The 24908-nt window shown below is 47.1% G+C and overlaps 1 protein-coding gene across 3 annotated transcripts in view; it reads left to right on the top strand.

The window, feature by feature from the left end:
* NUDCD3 (NudC domain containing 3) overlaps positions 1-24908 on the top strand; it is an 81698-nt gene that overhangs the window by 3393 nt on the left and 53397 nt on the right. For all 3 annotated transcript variants that reach the window (XM_036862896.1, XM_036862895.1, XM_036862894.1), the window contains exon 2: positions 2362-2672. In XM_036862896.1, coding sequence (XP_036718791.1) covers positions 2362-2672 — 311 coding nt within the window. The remainder of the gene's footprint in view (positions 1-2361; positions 2673-24908) is intronic.

Genomic DNA, 24908 nt, shown 5'->3' with positions numbered 1-24908 from the left:
GGGGGCAGGCAGGGTGCTGAGTAAGCAGGGGCGGTGGGCGCCGCAGTGCAGCGAGGAACGTGAGGCCCAGGGTCCGAGGGAGGCTCCCGGCGTTTGGAGAGATCCCTTGCTGTTGATTCTTTTCTGGAGTTAAGATGAAGATGTGGGGCGTCAGGAGGATGAATGGCTCTGAGGGCAACGGGTCTGGTGTCCGGTGTCATTGACGTGAGAACAAGAGGAGTGAGTCAGGGTTCAGGTTCTCTGAAGAAGTAGAGAGAGATATTGTTTCCAGTTTTTAGCCTTAGGGTTTTACTTACCTTCCTCTGCCTACATCTCCTTTCAGTGTTTGGTGTGTTTCCTGTATAATTTTTTACTTTCTTCTTTCACTGGCAGGACCTTGGGCAGGTTACCCTCTCCGAGCTTAGTTTTCCATTATCTTTGAAATGTCAGTGCCTTCCTCACAGCATTTTCACGAGGGTTTTGAGAGAATGTCTGTAAAAACATTGACATAGTTAGTAACTTCTTTGGTTCTGTCTTCCTGCCCAGTGCACGCAGCAGTTATTTAGCACGTGTCTGCATTCTAGCCCTTTGGAAACAGTCCTACACACCTTAAGACATTTTTATTTTATTAAGACTATTTTTTTAGAGTAGTTTTAGGTTCAGAGCGAAATCGAAGAGAAGGTACAGAGATTTCTTATGTCCCCCCTGCCCACCCCCCCCTCCCCCAGCGTCCCCTATACCAACAGCTGCCACCAGAGTGGTGCATTTCTTACAGTTGATGGACTTACATTGACATATCATAGTCACCTAAACCCACAGTTTACTTCAGGGTTCACTCTTACTGTTCATTTTATGGGGTTTGGACAAATGTGTGATGGCATGTAGTCCTCATTATGGTACCACACAAAGTATTTTCACTGCCCTAAAAAAATCCTGTGAGCTCTACCTGCTCCCTCCAACCTCCCTCCCCCCAACCTCTGGCAACCACTGGTCTTTTTATTGTCTGTAAAATTTTGCCTTTTCCACAGTGTCATATAGTTGGAATCATACACTGTGTAGCCTTTTCAGATTGGTTTCTTTTACTGATATGCATTTAAGGTTCTTCCATGTTTTTTCATGGCTTAATAGCTCATTTCTTTCATCACAGAATCATATTCCATTGTCTGGATGTACCACAGTTTGTTTATCCATTCACCTGCTGAAGGATATCGTGGTTGCTTCCAAGTTTTGGCAATTATGAATAAAGTTGCTATACACAATCCGTGTACAGGTTTTTGGGTGGACATGTTTTCAACTCCTTTGGGTAAATACCACGGAGCGAGGTTGCTGGATTGAATGTAAGTGTCTTCTCCCACCCACTTTTCAAGGTGGATCTCCCAGCTTTCCTGCCTCCGGGAGGAGATACCATAGGATATATTTCTTGGTGACCCTGCCTCTTGGAGCTGTGACATTTCCTCCTGTCATTCCCTCTGGAAGGTGTGCCTTTCATTCAAGGTCTGAGGCAGAGCGCCTTCTTCCAAGAAACTTCCTTAGCTCTCTTTCACTGGAAATGCTCATTTGCACCCTCATTCTGATGGCATCACGTGTATTCGTCACAGCCTCTTCCTGTCAGAGTTGTCACGTCTGGGTCTGTCCTGGCTGCACTTCAGGGTTATGTGCGCCCTCGAATGGTGCATACAAAATGCCATTTTCTTGTGCACATTTTGGATGGAGAGTCCCAGCACTCTTGTGGGTGTGACTGTGGCCCAGAAAAGATTAATGACTGATCCACACACCAGAAAATAGAGTTCTTCGAGGTTGGGAGCTGTCATTTTGATTTTTGGTGCCCCTTGCACATTGTAGGCACATCATGGATGTTTGTTGAATTCCCAGGCTAAGACCCACACCTTCCCTCAGCCCGTGCAGTGTGGGAAGATAGCAGCAGTCCAGTGAGCCGGCTTGTATTTTGTGGATTGAAATTCAACTAATTCCCATCTTCTCTTCTTTCGTCTGAGTTGTTGGTGCCTTTACAGCTCTCAGTACCAGGACAGCGTGTTCTTTGCATTTCGAACAAGGCTCTCGGGGGCTATAAAAGTAATGACAGGTGAGACCATTTAGTTATGCATCATTTAGACTTGAAAATTGACCTCATAGGCGTGTAAATATTTTGAGCCTTGGCTTGTAAAGGTTTCACTTTCATTGATTTTGGAACTCCCCTTTAAAGATTGTTTTCCTAGCGGCATTTGGTGAAGTTGAAGTGCATTTCCATTTTGCCAGTGGGAACATTTTTTTTAGTCTACTGCTTTTTCATTCTTTATTTACCAGATTTTGCTGTATTTCTGCAGAATGTGTGGTACAGTACTGGGCGGATGAACTGATTGCAGGATTGCTGTTTGCTTTTAGGTATTCAAAACCTTTGACCGCATGGCCCGTCAGGATGATGAAAAGAGGAGGAAGGAGCTGGAGGAGAAGGTCAGGCGGAAGGAAGAGGAGGCGGCCACGGCTGTGGCAGCGGCCACGGCTGAGCGGGAGCCGGTCCCAGCCCCGGTTCAGGAGGTGGAGGTGGACTCCACCGCAGACTCGGGCGGGCCTCAGGAGCCTCCCGGCCCGCAGGGTGCCGAGCAGGAAGTGGCCCACCGCTCCGGGGAGGCAGAGCCACCAGGAACAGATGCTGGCGCTGCTGAAGTCCCGAGGAGACCACCAGCTCTTCCCAAGTAAGAATTTCTACTTTGTGGCTTCTTTCTTTTCTTTTTTTCATCATGGTTTATTACAAGATATTGAATATAGCTCCCTGTGCTATACAGTAGGGCCTTGTTGGGTATCTATTTTATACATAGCAGTGTGTATCTGGTAATCCCAAACTCCTAACTTATCCCCACCTCCCTTTCCCCTTTGGTAACCATAAGTTTGTTTTCTGTGTCTGTAGGTCTGTTTCTGTTTTGTATATAAGTTCATTTGTATCTTCTTTTTTTTTTTTTTTTAAGATTCCATGTATAAGTGTTATCATATGATATTTGTTTTTCTCTGGCTTACTTAGTATGATAATCTCTAGGTCCGTCCATGTTGCTGCAAATGGCATTATTTCGTTCTTTTTTATGGCTGAGTAGTATTCCATTGTGTGTGTGTGTGTGTGTGTGTGTGTGTGTATCTCACATCTTCATCCATTCATCTGTTGATGGACACTTAGGTTGCTTCCATGTCTTGCCTATTGTAAATAGTGCTGCAGTGAACACTGGGGTGCATATATCTTTTCAGATTAGAGTTTTCTCCGGGTATATGCCCAGGAGTGGTATTGCTGGATCATGTGGTAACTCTATTTTCAGTTGTTTAAGGAACCTCCATACTGTTCTTCATAGTGGCTGCACCAGTTTACATTCCCACCAACAGTGCAAGAGGGTCCCTTTCCTCCACACCTTCTCCAGCATTTGTTATTTGTAGAGTTTTTTAATGATGGCCATTCTGACCTGTGTGAAGTGATACCTCGTTGTAGTTTTGATTTGCATTTCTCTAACAATTAGCAATTTGAGCATCTTTTCACGTGTCTATTGGCCATCTGTATGTCTTCTTTGGAGAAATGTCTATATAGGTCTTCTGCCCATTTTTCATTTGGGTTATTTGTTTTTTTATTATTGAGTTGTGTGAGTTATTTGTATATTTTGGGAATTAGGCCCTTGTTGGTTGCATTGTTTGCAAATATTTTCTCCCCTTCCTTAGGTTGTCTTTTCATTTTGTTTATGGTTTCCTTTGCTCTGATAAAGCTTATAAGTTTGATTGCGTCCTATTTGTTTATTTTGCTTTTGTTTCTTTTGCCTTGGGAGACTGACCTAAGGAAACATCGCTAGTTTTATGTCAGAGGTGGCTTCTTTCTTGCTTGACATCTGGTGGTTGGGTTTGTCCCTAAGTGGGTCTTACTTGGTAACACACTGACTCTATTTCAGCATTTAGTTAGCTCTTCATGTTTGCAAACTGCCTTACAGTGTGTAGGATGGGAGGTCAACTGGTTTCAGTATTCTTCCTTTTTCTCTCTATAGGGTAAGGTAATAATCTGCCCACAGTCAAACAGCCAGTTAAGAGCTAGACCAGAGTTAGAGCACTGGGCTCATAGAGTTATGCTTTCCCATGAGACCTGCCTGTCTGTGTGTCTTGACTCTGTTTTTTCCCTGCAGGAGCAACTGCTGGGACATGGGCCCACAGTCCTCTTGGTCTAACGTACACCCAAAGAGGTTGTCTGGAATGGGGGACTGCGGACCCAGAGTCCCCTCAGAGCCTGCCACTTAGTAAATGTATTACCTTGGGCAAGCTGCGTCACCTTTCTGTGTCTCAGTTTTCTCCTTTGTAAAGTGGAGGTGATAATAACAGCACCTCCCTCAGAGGCTGTTGTGAATATTGAATGAGCCAAGGGTCATGCAGCTAATGAGTGGTAGGGCTTAGATCAAGCCCTGTGCTGTACTCGTCCTCACTTTTCAGGAATTCTGCTTCCTGGTGCTTCCCTGCCCCTGTTTGGGTGAGCAGAGCTGAAACCTCCTTGTGTATGAGCTGTGGCAGTGTCTGAAAGACGGCATGCTGCTCCTGGCCTGCTCTGTCTTTAGGCGAATCTGCTCTCTTTCCTCTTTGGTAGGACTATTCCCTGCCCTCTCCTGGTTGCCTCTCCCCCTTGGCCCTTCTCTGACTAAACTTCCCTTCTGTTCTTCCCTCTCCTTGCACTCTCCCTCTAACCTGTTTTGGGGACTCTTTGAATGTAGTTCCTAGTTAATGAAGCAAAGTGAACAACTTGGAGTGACATAAAATGCGGAGTAGGGGGAAAATAAATTTTGTGGAGATGGGTTGGGGCAAGACTGCAGAGTCTCAAAGTCCAAGTTCGACTGCATGGAGGGTCGGTGCCCCTAACCCCCTGTTGTTCAAGGGGGGTTAAGTGTACATGCAGAGAAAAAGCCCAGAAGGAAATACATTATGAATAGTGGTGGAACTGTGAGTGTTTTTCATTGCCGTCGTTGCCCCTTACTGTATTTTCTAATTTTTCTACTATGAACTATATACTTTGCTTTACTAATTTTTTTGCATTCTTTTTATGATTTCTAAGAACTCTATTAAAAGAGGGGATTTGTTTTTAATTCCTGAGTAATAGATTAGAATAGCTGCCTTGTTGTCTTGTAGAGACCCTATTTTTTATTCTTGGACCAATGAGTTGTGTTCCAGGTTAGTATCAGCGTTAGTTTTGCGAGTCCTAACCTGGTGTAAGTATAGACTGAAGACTTGAGTGTGTTCCAGGAAACCTTAGTTTGGTGCTGCAGGCTCAACGCTTCCGTGGACTGAACCTTCTCAGCCTTCAGGTATTCACTGGTTTTCTATGAACAAAACAAGAAATTGTGGTCCACATCTCTCTAGTTCCATCTGAAAGGCTGTGTTGTGGCAGATCTGAAATGGAACATGAAAGCCATCCTTGTCCTTGTTGTAGCTTTTGTGGCCCCCCAAGTCCTTCCAGTCAGTGCCCAGAATTGCTTATCCTATAAACTGTAGATCTGGGGGTTCTGTTAGTTAAATAACTTAAGATAGTTATTCTTTAGGTGACCACACAGAAGCACTGCCTTTGTGGGGCACCCTGTCCAAAAACCAGTTACATACCTAGAATCTGGGTCTGACATTGCTGATTTCTGATTACTCCTGCTTGCTACCCATTTGCTGGTGGTTCTGCCCAGTATTAGGTAGTGGTGATGGCAACTTCTCTCAGTCTACAGGCAAATCACACTTTGGAGTCAACCCCCTGTCCCCAGCCTAGGCCCTGCCAACCATGGGTTAAAGTTTTTGCAGTGTACATTTTCATTTACGCATAAAATAAAGTACAGATTTTTTTAAAAAATTTTTATTTATTTATTTATTTACTTATGGCTGTGTTGGGTCTTCGTTTCTGTGCGAGGGCTTTCTCTAGTTGCGGCAAGTGGGGGCCACTCTTCATCGCGGTGCGCGGGCTTCTCACTATCGCAGCCTCTCTTGTTGCGGAGCACAGGCTCCAGACGCGCAGGCTCAGTAATTGTGGCTCACGGGCCCAGTTGCTCCGCGGCATGTGGGATCTTCCCAGACCAGGGCTCGAACCCGTGTCCCCCGCATTGGCAGGCAGACTCTCAACCACTGCGCCACCAGGGAAGCCCTAAAGTACAGATTTTTACACATAAAGCCACATGCCGCCACCCTGGTGCTTAAAGTGCCCAGTTTTATTCCTTAGAGATGAGAGAATTTGGGTACACAAAAATTTCCTTGTCCGTACAAGATAGCTTTGAGAAAGTGCACGTGCTCTGCAAAGGAGCTTCACAGTTTATGAGTTGTCCATAGTGAAGACACTGTAAAAAGTGCTGCTTAGAGCCCCAGTGTTTATATTGTACTTGACCCAGTGATCTGTGCTCAAAGGACTTCTAGGGAGCTGGGAAGCTTTCAGAAATGCTGATGACATTACTAGTGCTGTGGAAGGAGAGAGGGACGCAAAACCAACAGCATCAACGTCCTAATCACTAAGTCGGGCACCTCTCAGAGCTGTTGGTGGGGTTTGCCTCTTGGGTTCCATCTCTGTGTCTGGTCCCACTTCGGTGGCCATAGGTCCTGCAGTTTCCCTCTCAATCTGCAGGTGTCGCTGTAGGCAAAACAGTGATAACTGCATTTGCTTGTGCTGGGATGCTGACAAAAATGTACAAAAGGCTGTGCTACCTCTGGCTTTTGCCCTTATAAATCACAAACAGAATTCTTTAAAAAGAAGAAAAAGGAAAGAAAGCACTGAGAGTAAATTACAGTTGGCCCTTGAACAACACAACCTTGAACTGCACAGATCCACCTATACATGGACTTTTTTCAGTAGTAAACACTACAATACTGCAGAGTCTGTGGTTGGTTGAATCGTGGATGTGGAACTGTGGATACAGAGGGCCGCTCCTGCGCTGTCAGTGTTGAATGGTGGTACATGCCCTGAGTCCCTCCCGAGCTACCCCTCTGTCCTGCACAGGGAAGCAGGCAGCAGGGCCTCGTGAGAAGGGGGTGTCATGGAACTACTTGATGTGTTGACCCATCTGGTGAAATCCTCTTAGAACAAGGGTGTGTTAGAAAGCTGCTCAGTGCTTTCTTTTATTTTGGGTGGCATGGCCTTTGTGTCCAGCTGTTACAGGGATCCATCTTGGGAAAGGGTTGGTGTAGTTTGGAAGAGAAGTTTCAGATTTCTAATAGTATCCTCAGCAGATGCTTCGTCTTCATCGTGCCTGGTTCATCTGCCCCAAGCGCAGCACTGTTCACGTTCTTCAGTGCTCTTGTCCACGCAGCAAGGCCTTGCAGCACCTCTGTCCCTCTGCTGCCCGCCACAGGTAACCACGCCTCCTCTGAGCCTGGGTTTCATCTTACATCTGTTTATGGCTGGTTCTTACATCTTTCACTTTTGGGGCAGAGACTTACTCAGCCCCTCGCAGCTCCCAGCTGTGTGTTAGGTGAGCATCCGATGCGTGCTGAGTTCATTCCTTAGTGCCTCTCCTTCGGTTCTGCTCACCCGTGTCTCGTGACGTCTGTGGCTTAGATGTCCCTTAGGCGGGCTGTCACAAGAGCAGAAGGGCGCTGCTCTCTGCTGGGGCATCCTTTCTGTGTGCAGTCATGCTGCCTGAGAGCTGGCTTCCTGGGTTTGTCTCTAAATGGGGTCCTTCCTTTGTTGGTCCCTGCTTTTTCAGGTGCCCATTGCAGGAGGCCCTTTGATAGAGTCACGTGGACATACCGGAATGCTACCCCAAATACCCACCCTGTCGGCTTATGGTGAAGATTGACTGAGGTCAGTGTGTAAGACCTGGTGAGCAGGATTCCTGGCGCATAGTGAGCCCTCAAGTAGGTACGAGCTGTTCTCAGTATTGCTTTTCTTAACTTAAACAAGAACAAACTGTTTTTCTTCCTCATAATGCTCAGTGTAGACTATTTGGAAAATAAAGATAAGTGTGTAAACAAGAGAAAACATCCTACCACTCCCTATTAACTTTCTGGGATATTTCTACAGTTTTTTCTATGCATATAAACGTGTGCGTGGGTGTGTTTGAACACACACACACACACAAAGTATGCTTATAAAATTGTCTTACACTGTGGCTTCTGTTTTGCTGAACATTGTATGCTGAGCATTTCCTGCATCCCTTTTGCTGATTTTGAATTCATGTTGTACACTGTTGAGTGTTTTGTGCCCAAGAGGTTCTTTTGCTCAGATGAGGTTGTTGGCTGTAATCATGCACTCAAGAGAATAGTAAACAGAAAGCCAGCAGTCCAGGGATGTCTGCCGGCTTTCCCCCACTGGGGCTCTGCTGGGCCTGCCTGCCTCAGGGTCTGTTTTCAGTCTCATCTGGTATAGAAGCTGTTCTTTCACCCAATTCACCCTGAAACTGCCCCTTCTCTAAGGAACCTCAGGTGTAAGTGGCCTCAGGGATTTGATTTAAATCACAGATGAGGAAGACCTGATATAGGTTGTTTGTTAGAAGTATTTTTTTCCTCTAGAAGCATTGTGTTTTTGTTTTCATTTTGCAATTCATTTCTAGCTTATAGGCTTCATTTTTAGAAGAGGTTGGCCTGTATATCTTACAGCAATGACTCATGTTGAGTTGGTTGGATACTGAAGCCGGATGGTAAAAATGACCTGGCGTCCTAGCCTGTGAGAGTGAGCATAGAGTGAGCATGTTTGTGGGCGGGAGGAGGGGGCCAGTGAGACTCCCCCAGGGTACTCTTCCCTCTGGGAAATGTGTACTTCCAGATGCCAGAGCCCAGTCTGCTTCCTTTTAACAGATGGAGAAATGGAGATGAACAGTGGTGAAGTGCTTTGCTTGAAATCATAGTTAGAAGGGAGGGCCAGAGTCATGGGGAATTGAAGCAGTTCCCAGTGCGCTTAGAGGCCCAGACATGGGTATGTTCGCTTTGCTATTGTTAAGAAAAAGGAACTATTACCAGAACTATCTAAGAGATACTTTTCAAAACTAACACAACCAGTTTCTAATTGAATATTTTTCTGTGTCACTAAAGAAGTATAACTTTTTATGCTAGCTTTTTTTTTCTTTTTCCTATTGAAAAAAAAAAGTATATGCACCTTGTGGAAAATGTATTAGGTTGAATTTAAATACAAAGGTAAGTAACAGAAGAATGCAGTGAATCCGCGTGTACTCACTGCCAACCCTGTGAAGTACACCCGGCCACTTCTCCCCCTCCTGTGTTATTCAGAAGCAAATTCTACCTCATCATTTCATCTGTAAATGTTTTCAACCAGTGTTTAAACTTCCAGTTTTCTCATAATGTTATAATTTAAAAAAAAAAGTTTAAATCTATAATAAGGCTCCAACCACATATCACTTTGTAGCTGACTCTCTGTTTCTCTTGCTTTTATTCTCTCAAAATTTATTTGTTAAGAAAAAAATCAAGTTGTTGGTATGTTGTTTCCCACTCTCTGACTGTTGCGTGGTATAGTAAATTGGCAGTTGGATTTAGGGTCAATACTTTTGAAAGTTATAAGCCTGTGTAATGAAAGTGAATTCTCCCTAGAGGCAGCCATTGTCCGTACTTTTGTAAAAGTTTTCTGTTTTATCAACTTTTTATTTTTTGTATTCGTTTATGTGTATTTTCTCTGTTGTATACGGTATGCTGTGTGTGGACTTGTAGTTACATCCCCGAGCGGCTGACAGGCAGCTAACAAGGACGCAGTCTCCCTGGTGCCAGGTGCCGTTTTTCCTGGTGTGCGTTGTCACTGTCCTCACAGCTGTGGGGCTTTAAGATGCTGATTCCTGGGCCTGCCCCTGGAGATCAGGTGTAACTGGCCCAGGTGCGACCCTGTGTCAGGATTTTCAGAAGCTTTCCAGGTGACTCTGCCTGTAGCCAAGAGTCAGACTTGACTACAGCCTTTCTCTCGACTCCCTCAGAGTTCTACCCTGTGGATGTAGCGTCATTATTTAGTGAGTCTCCACAGGCAGCGTCATTAGGTTGTTTCCAATCTACTGCGGGCACAAATGATGCTGCAGTGACTGTGCTGTATGTGTTTCTTGGAACATGTGTATGGATATCTGTTGGACGACTTCCCAGAACAGGAATTACTGGGTCAAAGGGTATGAAGTGTGTAATTTTGATGGATGTTGCTGAAGTGGCCCCAGAGAGATTGTACCAGTTTGTTCTCTCACTGCCAGGCTGTCTGATGGTGGGTACCTGACCCACCCCAGGTGCCAGCCGGCAGCCCTAACCCATTTCTTGGCTGCTCTTACCTTTGCTTCATTGGTTTTATTTGAAATGCCATTCACTGTGACATATGTTGGGTTCTGATTGGCTCTGTGTATGTTTCTGTGTGTTTCTTTCCTTTTCTATTCCATTTATTCATAGATACTAAACCATTTGTTCTATTTGTTTGCCGGTACCAAGCTGTTTTATTTACCATAGCTTCATTATGATACATTTTAATACTTGGTGGGACTAGTGTTTAATCCCTTGCCCCCAGACTTTTCTGGAAAATTTTTCCATGTGAAAATTCTGTTGAAATTTTCATTTGGAATACATTAAATTTATGTTTTGAATTAGAGAGAAATGACAGCTTTACATTATTGAGTCTTTCTGTCTAAGAACAAGGGTATATTTTATTTATTCAAGTCTTGTTTTATGTTCTCTGTAGAATTTTAATGTTTTTATTCAATAAGCCCTGTACACCGATACTGAATTCTCTGTTTTCTAATAGTTTCTCTGTTCATTTTCTTGGATTTTCTAGGAATATAGACTCTTCAGTTTTGTTTTTTTGTTTTATAAATTTATTTATTTATTTATTCTTGGCTGTGTTGGGTCTTCGCTTCTGTGCTAGGGCTTTCTCTAGTTGTGGCGAGCGGGGACCACTCTTCATCGCGGTGCGCGGGCCTCTCACTATCGCGGCCTCTCCCGCTGCGGAGCACAGGCTCCAGACGCGCAGGCTCAGTAGTTGTGGCTCACGGGCCCAGTCGCTCTGCGGTATGTGGGACCCCCCCCAGACCAGGGTTCGAACTCGTGTCCCCTGCACCGGCAGGCAGACCCTCAACCACTGCGCCACCAGGGAAACCCCTTCAGTTTTTATTATAGTATTTTAGTGACAACTATATTTAGTAATAAATACATCTTTAATATTTTGAATTTTAAATGTAACTTCATTTTTTTTCTCCCTCTCAAAATGTGTTGCCCCGAGCACCTGGAAGGGTGGAGCTGACATTAGCTGCAGAGGGAAGGGGTGGGGGGTGGCTGGTTCTGAGGCTGGCAGGTTAGGCTTTGGCCGCAGCGGGGTCTTCGGGGTCTGAGAAGCCGTGAGCCATGCAGGTGGAGTCCCAGGGGAGCAGGACTGGAGGTGGGAGTTTGAAAAGCATCGGCATACAGTGGGTTTAAAGGCACAGACTGGATGAGATCACCGAGGCAGTGAGTGTAGATGGAGAAGAGGCCCAAGGATTGAGAGCTGGGGGGGTTGTACATGAGGTGAGGGGGCGTCTGCCTAGGGGGCCAGGAGAGCGGGATGTGTGACCAGGGGGTGCAGGCCCGAGCAAGGCAACCAGGAGAGTCCTGTCACGAGGGAGGGAGGCCAGTGGTGACACACGCTGCACCGTCACATGCGCCGCTACTTCACCCTTCGCTTGCTCCCTGCAGCTGTCCAGCCCTGAAGTCCTCAGCTCACTCGTCACCCCTTTCCTTTGGGATACACTCCTGACCTGTCCCCTGGTTTCTGTTTCTGCGGTTGGCTCGCCCTGTGGCGGGTGCTTCTCTGGCCTCTGGCTCAGACCGCACCCTTGTCTCTGGCCCCGGGTGGTAGCTCCCACGTGTGTCCCTGTGTAAACTGCCTTTTTTGTGTCTTTAGCCCTCCGTGCTAGTTCTCTCACTGGGGAAACCAGGAGGAGGGCAGTCGGCAGAAAGTGATGGAGGGACAGTGCAGCTTTTCTGTCACTGTGTGCACCTGGGTCTGTTTATCTTGTCCACTGTGTGGCCAGTGCCTGGAACGTCCCTGGCGGCATAGTTGGCACTTAGTAACCAGCTGAGTGAATGAGTGATTCAAATTAAAAGTCATGTTCAAAAATGATAAACCTTTGAATTTTAACATATCTAACGAATTCCATTATCCAGTAACATTCAGTTTTTCTTGAATTTTCATAGAGTTAGGGCTTTCACATCTGTCTATGTACTGTTCCTCCCTGTCTTCTTTTAGGGCAACTCAGTGTTCTGTAAACTCCCTAATTGAGTCCTGTGTGGTCATAGAGCCCTGAGGCCTCTATCGTTTCCCTGTCTCTGTACTGAGGGGCCAGGTACTCAGCTTCCCTGGTGGTGAGGAACCCTCTAGGGACAGAACCCAGGACTGGGAGTCAGGAGTCCTGGTCTGAGCGGGCCTTGGGCCCTGTAGCCTGTACTGCAAGGGAGCGGGAGCAGGCCTGAGTTTTTTGTCTCTTTTTCTTAAACCAGGGAGCCTGCCCTCCTGTGGGTAAGTGGAGTCCTGGGAAGACCTCTGTGTACACAGATGGGGGGCTCAGCAGCTGGCTGACATAGGGCTGCGGGGCACGGGTGGCTTCATCTCCAGGCTCACTTCGAGAACCCCTGGAGTAGGACGTCTCGGATGACTCAGCTCTGAATCCTGCGTGTCTGGTTGGTTGTGAGCCTGGGTTCTGAGTATCTCTCGAGGGTCAGGTCCGTGGCTTCGACAATGCGATGGAACGGGGCCAGTCCTTCTTAGCTGAGCAAGGGCCACCACGTGTTCTCGCATATAACTCTCAAGGTCTATTTATTTTGTGGTCTCTAAAGAAAACTTTCATTTTTAGACAATTAAGATCTGCCCCCAAAAGTTGCAGAAATCATGCAAAGGACCCCATACATCCTTCTCCCAGTATGCCAGATGTCCGTGCCTCCTGTAACCAGGGGCTGCTGTGAGCGCATCTGAAGACCTTGTTCCAGTTTCATCCATCGTTCCAGTAGTGTCCTTTCTCCTGGGCCAGCGTCGCTTCCTTTGTCGTCACTGCATTATGGTGCACGTCTCCTCAGTCTCCTCTATCTGGCACAGTTTCTTAGTCTTGTCTCTCATGACCTTGACCCTTTTAAGGATTACTGACTTCTTTTTTTCCTTGGTAGAATGCCTCTCAATGTGGTTTTGTCTGATGTTTCCTTGTGACCGGCTAAGGCTGCCGCAGTGGCTGCTTTTCTTCTGTGCTAAAGAGTTACTATTTTCCCTTTTGTGATTAATAAGTGTCTTGTGCGGAGATACTTTGAGACTCTAAATATCTTGTTTCTTCTCATACTTTGCCCACTAATCTTAGCAACCATTGACTATTCTTGCCTGAAACAATTATTGCTGTGGTGTCTGCCAAATTGCGATTTCCTGTTTATATCCTTCTTTCTACATTTATTAATTGGGATTATATTACTAGGAATGGCTTTTCTTTCTCCTCCACTCACTCACTCATTCATGCACTTGTTTGTGTGTGTCATTGTGCCCTTACAGATGTTGACTCCATAGTTATGGCCCCACTGTCTTGCGTTGTTGCTCAGGGTGCCCTTCAAATGGGCTTGTCCTTTTGACACGTTCGCATCATTTTCTGAGCACTTCTCTGCGTGCTTGCACCACAAGATGTTCCATGTCATCCTGCTGTGAAGTCGGCTTTTTCTCCAAATGGCCTTGGCTTTTTTTTTTTTATTTTTTTTTATTTTTTATTTTTGGCTGCATTGGGTCTTTGTTGCTGCACACAGGCTTTCTCTAGTTGCAATGAGCAGGGGCCACTCTTTGTTGTGATGCGTGGGCTTCTCATTGCGGTAGCTTCTCTTGTTGTGGAGCACGGGCTCTAGGTGTGCAGGCTTCAGTAGTTGTGGCTCACGGGCTCTAGAGCGCAGGCTCAGTAGTTGTGGCACGCGGGCTTCAGTAGTTGTGGCTCGCGGGCTCTAGAGCACAGGCTCAGTAGCTGTGGCGCACGGGCTTAGTTGCTCCGCGGCATGTGGGATCTTCCCGGACCAGGGCTCAAACCTGTGTCCCCTGCATTGGCAGGCAGATTCTCAATCACTGCGCAACTAGGGAAGTCCCCGGCCTTGGCTTTTGATTGGAGAATGGTCTGAAATCAAGGATCTAGGCACCAGGTGTCCTGGCTTCTAGGCCTGTTTTATGCCCATTTCCTGGTTACTTTACCCTCTGAAACCATCCTGCCCAACTTTTCACTTCCAGTTTTCTTTCCCCCCTTTTAAAAAATTCATGGTATGGATTAAGAGTGTGAATCTTGGAGTCAAAAAAGCCCTGCATTCAAATGCCAGCTCAGACCTTGCTGAGCTGTCTGGCCTTCAGGCTTTAGTTTTTCCATGTGTCAAGTAGGGGTGATGATTCTCAGCTTAAAGGGTTGTTGTGAGGGTTAAATGAGAGAGTAAAATGAGAGTGGTCAGTACAAGCTGAGTGCTCAGTTGGGTGCTTTCATTCAGCAAGTATTTATGGGATGAATACTTGTGTAGGTTTGTTTCAGGGCCTGGGACATGTGGGGTTTGGGAGTGCCAGCCCGGTGGGGCCTCTGGCCGGCTGGGGCAGGTGCAGTGCCTCCGACGCCTCCTTGTTCCCGAGCTGCTCTACAGCTGGAAGGATGCGGGGAGAGAGGAGTGGGCGCTTCGCTGTCCCCAGTTAAAGGAGCGGTCCTGGTTCTATCAGTACGTTCTGCTTCCGACAGCAAGCGCCACGTTCATCGCTCATCTCTGGGTGGCATTGTCACGTGTGGGGTTGGAAGGAACTTCTCCTCCTCCTCTGGTGTAACCTTTCTGCCTTTCTTGACCGGTTCTTCCGCGGGGTGGGGTGGGGTGGGGCTCGCAGTAAGTGCAGCCTGGGGGCTGATGAGGGGGGCAGTCGGAAGGAAACCAGCCAGCGCCCCTTAGTCTTCTGCAGTGGTGGCCACGAGTCCCCAGATGCTTAGACGGAATCTTCTCTGCGGGGGAACGGCCGGAGGGGTGGGAGACAGGTCTGGGCTGGTCCCCCCATGAAGCCCTGTGCCTTGGGCACCCGATCCGCCCCCGCCACTGTCCCCGGGCAGGAAGACAGGCTCCCCGAGAGCTTTCTGTTCTGCTGCTGCTGGAGCATCGCAGTAAGTGGGTAGGTAGGACTAGCTGTGACCTAAAAACAGTCGAGCAGTTTCTGGGCGTCCCTGGGGAAAGCTGAATAAAGTAGGAGGAATGTCATTTCAGATGCTCGTGTTCTCCCAGGAGAACAAACTTCCAGGTCTCTTCTTGCCTCTTGTTTCTGAAGGCAGTGGTGCTGACTCTGTGACCCTGGTGCCCACAGGCTGACCCTGTGACCTTGGTACCTACGGGGTGACCCCGTGACCCCAGTGCCTGCATGCTGACCCCATGACCCTTGTGCCTACATGCCTGGCAGGGTGGGTGCTGCACAATGCGGTGCAGTGACGACTGGTTTCCTAACTTGCTTCGTGGGACCGCCCACCCCTGCCCACTCTGTTGGGTCCGGAATAAGAGAACAGAAAGAAGTCTGTTCTCCTTCCCAAGAAAAGTCCCAAACTCTCCAAACAACAAAAGCAGCAAAACTCATGGAAGTACCTCCCAGAGCTCAGAGTCAGGCAGGAGGGGGACGGTTGCCTCACAGCGGATGTGGGGTGTGGTCCCTGTCCTCCAGCAGGTTGGCAGTGCCCTCTCAGCGACACAGAGTAGATCTCACTGTTAACACCAGTTTTCAGGTTGAGGCTGAAATCTGATGAGAAGGATATTAGGGAGAGCCCTGCGAGCGAGGGTGGCCCCGGGCCCTGCAGTCTCAGTTGGCTGCAGGGTGGAGGCTGTGCCCCTGGGTCCTGTGGTCGTTTCTTTACAGACTCTGCCTCCTTGTGCCAGTCTCTTCCCCACTGTGTGGCTTTGTGGCCGAGCGCCTTTGATTTTGCTGCTGCAGCCTTTACTTAGATCTGTCTCCCTTGTACCCCTCTAGCCCTAGAACTTCCTTTTTCCTTAAAACCATTTTTTTACTGGTGTTTCGAAAAATGCCGCATGCAGATATTTAAAGAGATCGCAGTAGCAGAAAGGGGGGCCATGGAACATCCGTCCTCCTCTCACCATGACCCCACCTCCCTGTTCTCTCTGCAGAGAGGCCCCCCGGCGTGAGCCCGTCACCACGGGGACACCACAGGGGAAGTCTGTGAGGATCCGAGGGTGCTTATGTGCTCCTCTCCCCTACTTTTTAAAAAAACAGGCTGTATTTTTAAGAGGAGTTTTAGGTTCCCAGCAAAAGTGAGCAGAGCACAGAGTCCGCACGCAGCCGCGCTCCCACACGCACAGCCTCCCCGTGTCACCATCCTGCCTTTCGGGTTGATTTCCTGGGGGCACAGCGCGCTGTGTGCACTGCTCGTCCCTGGCTTTTTTCACACGGCGAACCTTATAAATGTGTCCTCTTCGGTGCTCTGTGTTCTTTGGAGCGGCCACCCGGCGTGTTCCTCTGTGTAAACTGTGCTCAGTGACTCTCTCTGCTCCGTCGGCCTCGTTTCTCATGGAACTAGAGGAGAACAGTGACTAAACAGACTATGAGATTCTAACAGTCCTAAAAATATCTTCCGAAGTAATGTGTATTCACTGAGGAAAATGAATGAGGGGGCGCAGACTGTCCAGGAGCCCAGGAGTGGGCGCTGCCCTTTTTCCAAAAGGCTTTTGGTTCACAGAATAAAAAAGAATGAAAGCTGACACACAGATTTGGGCATCTCCAGTCGTGAATGTTTCTGTGCAGGCGTTCTTGAAGCATCAGTGACTCACTGGTCTGCGCTGTGGCACCGTCACCTGGTGGACCTGGAAGAGAGAAACGTGCGATTTAACCCAGCATTTACCAAATCAGTCAGACCACAGGGCCTTTTCCTTCCTAATCGGCCTGCTGTCACCTTGAGGGACTCTTTTTTTTTTTGGAGGAGCCTGAAAGTTTGTAGAAGTACTAAGTTCTCATTTATTTCGTCCAGAAAATATATTTCTTTGAAATTTTTCATTAATTTTAATTTACACAATAGTTAAAGAGTACACTCAGAAGCATAGGCAAATCTCAGGCCCCCTTCGACCACCGGATCGCAGTTTGCTCCCAGAGGCAACTACTTTTCTGGAGCTCACCTTTTGTGTTTTGTTTTTTTAATTTCAGTGATCACAGGTTTTAGCTTCTCAGATGGCTGGTTGACTTTTTGGAGTGCAGTGTCCCTCCCGTCACTTGGAAGGGTGATCGTGTCTGTTGTGGAATCCTGGTGCCCGGTTCCCTCTGTGGCTCTCAGCAGCACTTCTTTCCCTGTAGAATTTGGTGGCCTCCGCCCTGGGAAGCTGGCTTTTCTCAGGGTTTGGTGATTCCTGATTTTGTGTTCATTTTTCTGCTTGAGACTCCTGTCACCCTGTCTGTGAATGCTGTCACTGTTCCACACCTGGTCTCTAGAAATTTTTAGGCGGTGGCCTAGGGTGTACTGCGCTGGTTGCTCTTCTGCAGGAATGGAGTTCCACTTCCCGGGTGTCACCAGATATGTCCCCACACTCTCTGGCCTGGGTGCCACTTGGTTCAGATTTTGTATGTGTTGGGAAGGGGGCAGGAGGTGGACTCGTGGCCCTTCTGTTGTCCTGCCGTCAGCGCGCTGGCCCTCCTTGTTTGGGAGAGACCAGAGCTGGGTCCATCTCTGCATCTTTGACCCCTCCACGCAGACCGGGGCTTGAAGCCCCCTGCTCGGTCCGTGGCCTTTCTCCATTCCACTTAGTCTCATACACACTCATGCAGGTATGTAAAATACTTCCCTGAAGCCGGGTGGCCTCCTCCCTCCCTCCCTAAAGCTTCTAGTCACTCAGCCCCGTCTCACGACCCAAGCTCATTGGGTGCTTTCTCTCCGGTCCCTCTCCTCCTGTGAGCCTCACGCTCTGCGCTTCAGACTTCTGCCCAGGGGGGCGTCTCCCGCTGTCCCCCCTCCATCCTCGGCTCATCCCCTGATGCCTCTGTGGCCCTTCCTTCCCCTCACAGGAGGGTGCTCCCCCCTGCGCGCCGGCTCCTTTTCTGTCGGCCTCCCTCTCCGGCCTGTGCACGCTCGCTCCAGCGCTGTCCAGGCCGGGCCTCCCTGAAGTCTCTCGGGGGCGTTTTCCCAGCATGTGTCACTTTCTGCATCTCAGACTTCATTCGTGTGCGTAAGTACGACATAGGCTTGAGGGGTGCGCCCTGCAGCTAATTATCCGAAGCAGGTTGTAAGTCAGAAACCGAAAAGGTTATCCTGCCTGAACTGCCCCCTCCACGTGCAGCCCGGCCTGCTCTCCTGGTTCTGGGGAGGGAAGTGCTCTGGGCACCAGCGCTGCCTCCGTCCACCTGCTCAGCAAGGTACCATCTCACCACAGGGCTCACCCCCATCTCTGCTGAGGGGTCGGGGCCACCCCTGCACGCTGCTGAGGGCCCCCCCGACCCCATCATCTTCCCACTGTCCCTAGTCACCAGCTCACCTGGGTCCAGACCTGGAAGGCCCCTGGAATACTTGGTAGATTTAGCCACATACTGCTTAGTAGTGGTTCTTGCAGGCCTGATGGTGGTCTGTTCAGCCACTAGCAGGCGAAGTAATACTGGTTAGCTGTAAGTCATGAGGTTGAGCTGGAGCCCACCAGACACCCTGGGCCTGTCTTACAGTTGAGGCTGCTGCCCCCTCGAAGCTTTCACTTCCATCCACGGGCAGCTTCCGGCCGACTCTAATTCAGAACCGCCTGGGGAAGGGGGTTCGGAGAGACGGGCCCCCTTAGCCAGGGTGGCACAGCACACACATCTGTTATAGGTGCAGTTTTCAAGTGCAGTCTGATGTATTTTTACAAATGAGCATTGCCGTGAATCACCACCCAGAACAAGATATTCCCAAATGAGAAATGACTGGAAGTTTCCCCACGCGCTCCCTCTGTGTGCCACCCACTCCCTTACAGTCTCTGCATATGTGTGTGTCCGTGGTTTTGTTAGATAAGCCAGTGACATTAAGGCTGTGCCGTCTGCATTCCTACTGCGAGCCTGTCCCCACAGCTGGGCAGTGGACTGTGTGCCGAGCTTTTGAATCTTTACGCTTTGAAAGATGAGATACGCTCATGTTTTAATGTTTATTTCTTTTATCATGTGTGAAGTTGTACGTAGTGTCACGCATTTAAGGGCTGATTGTATATCTTTTTTCTGAGAATACTCTATGTCTTTTGCTCATTTTTCTGTTAGGGTTTGTTACTTTTTTACTTCAGCTTTTAAGAGCTTGCTCTCTATATTGGGGAAATTAGACCTCTATCTGTAATATATTATAAATATTTTCCTCCAGTTTGTCTTTTGACTTGGCTTGTGATAGGTTTTGCTCCAAGCAAAAGTGTTTTTTAATATTTAAAATGTTTGTGTCATAAACTTTATCAGTTTTTTTTTTTTTTTTTTGATTTTGAGTTAGAAAGCTTTCCCTGTGTTGAGTTCAGGAAGGATTTCACCCATTTTCCTGTGGTACTTGTGTGCTTTTTTTCTATAGTTCTGTGAAAGTAACCCTTGTGTGGTGTCATTTTTTTATATCTGTGCCTCTGATCCATTTGCTCTCTTTGTACGTGTGAGGTGTGGCTCCAGTGTTCCCATTTCCAAAATGGCTGTTCAGGTGTCTGTTATAAACTGCAGGGACCGCGCTTTGCAAGAGGACTTGACAGGTCTGAGCCCCAGGGGATGTGAGCCTTTGGCTCAGCCTTGGCCCTCCCTGAGGCACTGGTGACACTGCCGGGGTCCGCACATCGTCCAGAAGGCGTGTCCCACGGGCCGCGAGACACCTGTTGAGCGGCGCTCCTGCCTGGGAAAAGCTCCCTCACTTCCCTCTTTTAGGGTGTCTCTGAGGCACCGCTTCAGCACCTACTCCCCGAACGTGTCTGAGCGGACTTGACTGCTGAGCCTGGGTCAGGGACGAGGCGCTGGCAGAGCTGTGTGCCTGTGGACAAGTCACAGTTCTGTCCTGGGTAAATGAGGGGATTGTGCCGGGTGATCTCTGCGGTCCTTCCAGCCCTCCGTTCTGTAACGCTGGGGGCACAGCATTTGCACGGAGCACTTGTCCTGCATGGAGCCGCAGCGTCCCCTGAGCGTGGCCCGAGCCCTGTGCGCGCTGCTCGTCGGGGGCACAGGGCCGGCGGTGGCTTTGTCTGTGGGGAAACGCTGTGTGGCTTGGAGCCTCACAGCCAGCCCCTTATGTTGTGTTGCTTTTCAGACCCATAAGTTTATATCAAGAGGTGATTCTCTGAAGAGTTGCTAAGCGTTCATTTATTTAAAAAGTGGAAACTAGGTTTCCTCCTAAACTTCTTAACCCTGCCAGACCATGCTCCGTGTTTGTAAGAAATACTTTGTGCCACTGCATTTGACTATTCTAGGTGAAGTCTACCAGTGTCACTTCAGTAGTGCTGTGCTGGTCATGAGTTTTCAAAAAGGTGACTAACTTTCAGTAGAGCCCAGAATCAAACAGATTCACACACGGTTGTGTGCCTGGAAAATTCACAGTGTGATGAGACCAGGCAAAAGATTGTTAGGGTTTGTATCTAAAATTGAGCTCTTTTCCAGGCTCAGATTAATTATAAACATACTGCCACCTGCCTGCTGTCTAGAGGGACGTGTAGAGGGGTGTGGGTCAGAGGACAGTGCATAGGGCCCAGCGTCACCTGCTCCCTCCAGGCCCCCAACACTCCACGGTGTCCCTCCATTTGAGAGCTGCCCATCAAGTAGGACTTGCCTGGTTTCATGTACATTCAAACAAGCGGAGTAATCTGCTTTAAGGTTTCTTTATTCCACTAGAAGTTAAGCTTATATATTGATCAGTTTTTCTTATCTAGGACTTTTCCTGGAGACATGACCATTAGAGGATTTTAGCAGGTGAATTGCATGTGTGTTAATTTATTATAGGTTACATTTTTTCAGTAACTGTGACTAGAACCCTGGAAATTAGTTTTTGTTGAAATTTTAGGGCAATTTGTGAAATGTTGTTTGTAAGCAAAATATATCCAGCTCTTTGACTGAGTAACTTGAAATATGCTCAAGGATCTGGAGGTAACACACATTTCTCTTTGTCTTTCCCTCTCTCCCAGGGAGTGTGTGTGTGGCTTTATTTTTACAATGCTACAGAAAGTCTCCTAGGGAGGCCACCTGTTCACGGACATCTGCCTGCGCAGCTGACTGGTCTGAGCACTGATGTTGTTTGCTGTAGAAGTTGTCCTGTCATCACCTGTTCATCGCAAGTGTGGACAGCTTCCATGTGGTCACGGGTTCGGGGCCGGCTGCCGAGGAGGGTGGCAGTGCCCCCAGGAGCCGCCCTGTCCCACCTGTCTGGGCTTGGCTCCCAGGCTTCCCCTTTCCTCAGTTTCCTCTGTTCCGGCCGCTGGGGCTAAAGGCATGGCCACACTCCATTCAGAGCATGGCCCAGTATGCACTCACAGCTGTGGGTGCCGGGTCCTGACCCTCAGTGCTGGGGGTGGGTCGTCCTCTGCCTTCCCACACACCCCCAAGGGTGGGAATCAATCAGGCCAGTGACGGGAAACCCCGGTCATTTGCAACGCCTCTTCCTTTCACAGGCCGCTCTGATGTTAGAGGAGGTGTCTGTGCACGGGCCTGCCCTTCTCCCCTCGTGTCCGACAGGCGTGTTGTGTCTCTTGCGTGCTGTGCCAGGCCCTGCTGTAGGAGCTGGGGGGACAGGGGGAGCTTGCAGGCTCACGGTGTGGGGACGGGGACAGACAGCTGTAGTCCAGTGTGATGAGTGTAAGGAAGAGGTCAAACAGCTCCCTTAGACATCCGAAATGCTTCCTGGCGAGGGTGTGCTGGGCGGGGCCCCGGGAGCCAGGGGCGGGGGCTTCCCGGTCCTCCAGCCTGTGTGGCGGCAGGCGGGCAGGCGGGCAGGCACGCGAGGGCCCTGCGTGTGCTCAGGGCCTTCCCCGGGAGGGTGCAGCCTTGAAGGAGCTTGTGAGACGGGTAGGGTTGCGGCCAGGCTAGTCCTTGGGTCTGCTGTCTGGGGCCACCTAGGACGTGTGGGTGTGGAAAAGAATCATGATGCAGTTCAAATAGACTTTAACAAAGACTGAAAGTTTTTCCAAGAAAACTGAAATCCCTTATTGCAAATTTTGTGAAAAGTATAACAGTCACAGGTTGGGTCGTGGAATTACTTCATGTGGAGTGTCTTGTGGTGTTTGTGAATTCAGTGTAAATTGCAGTTGTTTCATCCTCCATCCAGGACTTAAACTTTTGATCTCCTTTTTCTTTTTTCCCCCAAAGTTAAAGCATCAGGTCCTTTTCACCTTTATTTTCACGCCACAGTCATATTTTCCTCTATTTCTTGGAGGTAGTTGGTTTGTTAGTGTCCTTTGGGGAGAGTGAGTATGGGTAGATTTGAAGCCTCAGGTGTCATCAGTGGTGAAAGGTTTTTTTGTGTGGTTAGTATAGCTTTGGTGGTGGTGAATATTACACATACTGATGGTTTTTTAAAAAGGGCTTGTGGTAGAGTCTGGTACGCTGTCTGTAGAGAGTCTTGTGGTGACGGGATGGAGCACATTCCTATTTCTCTGTGTTTTGCCTCTTCTGGGACAGGCCTACTTGGTCATCATGGATAACAAACAAGTTTTAAATTTCAGTTAAACATGTGTGACAGTACCTTACACCTTAATTTGCATTTCTTTAATTATAAGAAAGATTACATTTTCTGTGCAGTGATTTACCATTGGTGTTTCCTTCTGTTAACTACTCCAGTACCTGGAATCTGGGTATTTCCCTTCTCTAGAGTTTCACAAATAAAACTTAATGTGTCTTCTTATTTGCTGCGCTTCTTTTTCCAGTTGATTCATTGAACTTTGTGCAGGGAGTTTGTTTGCCACATCTATCTTGTCTTCAGTGATTTCCTTTATGTTGTTAGATTTTAGAAATTTCTCTCTCCTTTCAAGTCGTAGGTTGGATGTTCCATTCCATTGTGTACAAGGGGCTTGAGACTGTTCTTTAATATTGTTTGATTTCTTTAAAATGAATTTTACTGTGACTTGATCAAGTTCTGTGTTATACCCCTTTGGGTCTTTAATTGATGTTATGGTAAAACTGCATATTACCTTGCAGTATATGTTATCATTATACTCCCATTAAATACCCTGTTAAAAGTAGGTGTATCATTGCATTGTTCATGGCTTCCTTTCCTTCTCTCATTAAATTCAGTTACAGAAAGTTGCCCTGGAGGATTATAGACACATTTCATGTATCCTGAGTTCAATTAATATCCAAGTTTTTAATGTTTGTGTTGCATTTAGGAATGGCATTTTCTTTGCCACTGTTTGTTATAGCTTGTGGCAGTTAGGAAAGCAGTTAATTAATTATAAAAGTAATAAAGGCAGGGTTTAGAACATTTGGAAAATAGAGAAAATTATTCAAGTTCCATCAGTATTAACTATACTGTTGAATTTCCTTCCAATTAAAAAAATTACATTTGCTATTTCTTTTTTTAGATCATTTTAACATTAGAAAATACTTGGCCACTATAATAGGTGAATTACAAGTATATTTAAAAGTAAACTCTTCCTCCTAATTCTGTAGCTAATATTAATATACCACGAAGTATATTCTTGCATACCTTCCTCCATGCTAACAACACACACACACACACACACACAGTTTTTAAAAATTGAGATACAATTCACACATCATAAAATACCTATTATCATATGCTATTTAGTGTTTTTAGTAAATTTGCAAGGTTGTGCAATCATCACTACTATCTAATTCTGTTCCAGAATATATTTATTATTACCAGAAGAACTTTATACCCATTAGCAGTCGCTCCTCATTTCCTCCCAAACCTCCCAGGCCTAGGCAACCAGCGTCCTACTTTCTGTCTATATTTGCTAGTTCTAACATTTCATTTAAATGGAACCATACGATATTTGGCTTTTTGTGTCTAGCTTCTTTCACTTAGCATAATGCTTTCGGGATTCATCAGTGGTATAGCATGGGTCAGGACTTCATTCCTTTTATTGGCTGAATAATATTTCCTTGAATGGATGGACCACATTTTGTTAAGTCATCAGTTGATGAACATTTGGGTTGTCTATTATGAATAATGCTGCTGTGAACATTCATGTACAAGTTTCTGTCTGGATACATGTTTTCGTTTCTCTTGTGCATATTCCTAGGAGTGGAATTGCTGCGTCACATGGTAACTCAATGTTTAACCTTTTGAAGAACTTCCAGACTGTTTTCCACAGCGGCTGCACCATTGTACACCAGCACTTTATGGGGGCTCCAATCTCTCCACATCATTGCCAACACTTGTTATTATCTATCTTTTTGATTGTAGCCATCCTTATGATTTTGATATGCATTTCCTAGTGACTATAAATGTTGAATGTTTTTGCATGTGATTGTTGGCCATTTGTATATCTTCTTTGGAGAAATGTCTATTCAGATCCTTTAATCCAGTTTTTAATTGGGTTGTCTTTTTATCATTAGATAGAAGAGTTATTTAAATGTTCTGGATACTAGGCCCTTATCAAATAAATGATTTTCAAGTATTTTCTCCCATTTTGTGGGTTATCTTTTCTCTTTCTTGAAAATGTCCTTTGAAGCTCAAAAGGTTAAAATTTTGATGAAGTCTGTCTAGTTTTTCTTTGGTTGCATATGCTTGTGGTGTCATATTTAAGAAATCATTGCCTAACCCAAGATCACAAAGATTTACTCTTATATTTTCTTAGAGTTTTATAATTTTAGCTCTTGCATTTAGGTCTCTGATCCATTTTGAGTTCATTTTTGCATATGATATGAGGTATTGGTTTAACTTTATTCTTTTGCATATCCAGTTATTCCAGCATCATTTGTTGAAAAGACTGTTCTTTTCCCCATCGAATAGACTTGATACTCTTGTTGAAAATCAGTTGACCGTGAATTTGAGAGTTTCTGGACTCTCGGTTCTGTTCTGTTGATCTCCATGTCTGTCCTTATGCCAGTACCGCATTGTCTTGATTACTGCACCTTTGTT

The sequence above is a fragment of the Balaenoptera musculus genome, chromosome 9 (assembly GCF_009873245.2).
Source record: "Balaenoptera musculus isolate JJ_BM4_2016_0621 chromosome 9, mBalMus1.pri.v3, whole genome shotgun sequence".
Taxonomy (NCBI): Eukaryota; Metazoa; Chordata; class Mammalia; order Artiodactyla; family Balaenopteridae; genus Balaenoptera; species Balaenoptera musculus.
Note: the sequence above shows the minus strand (reverse complement) of the source record. Positions and strands in the feature narration are given on the sequence as shown.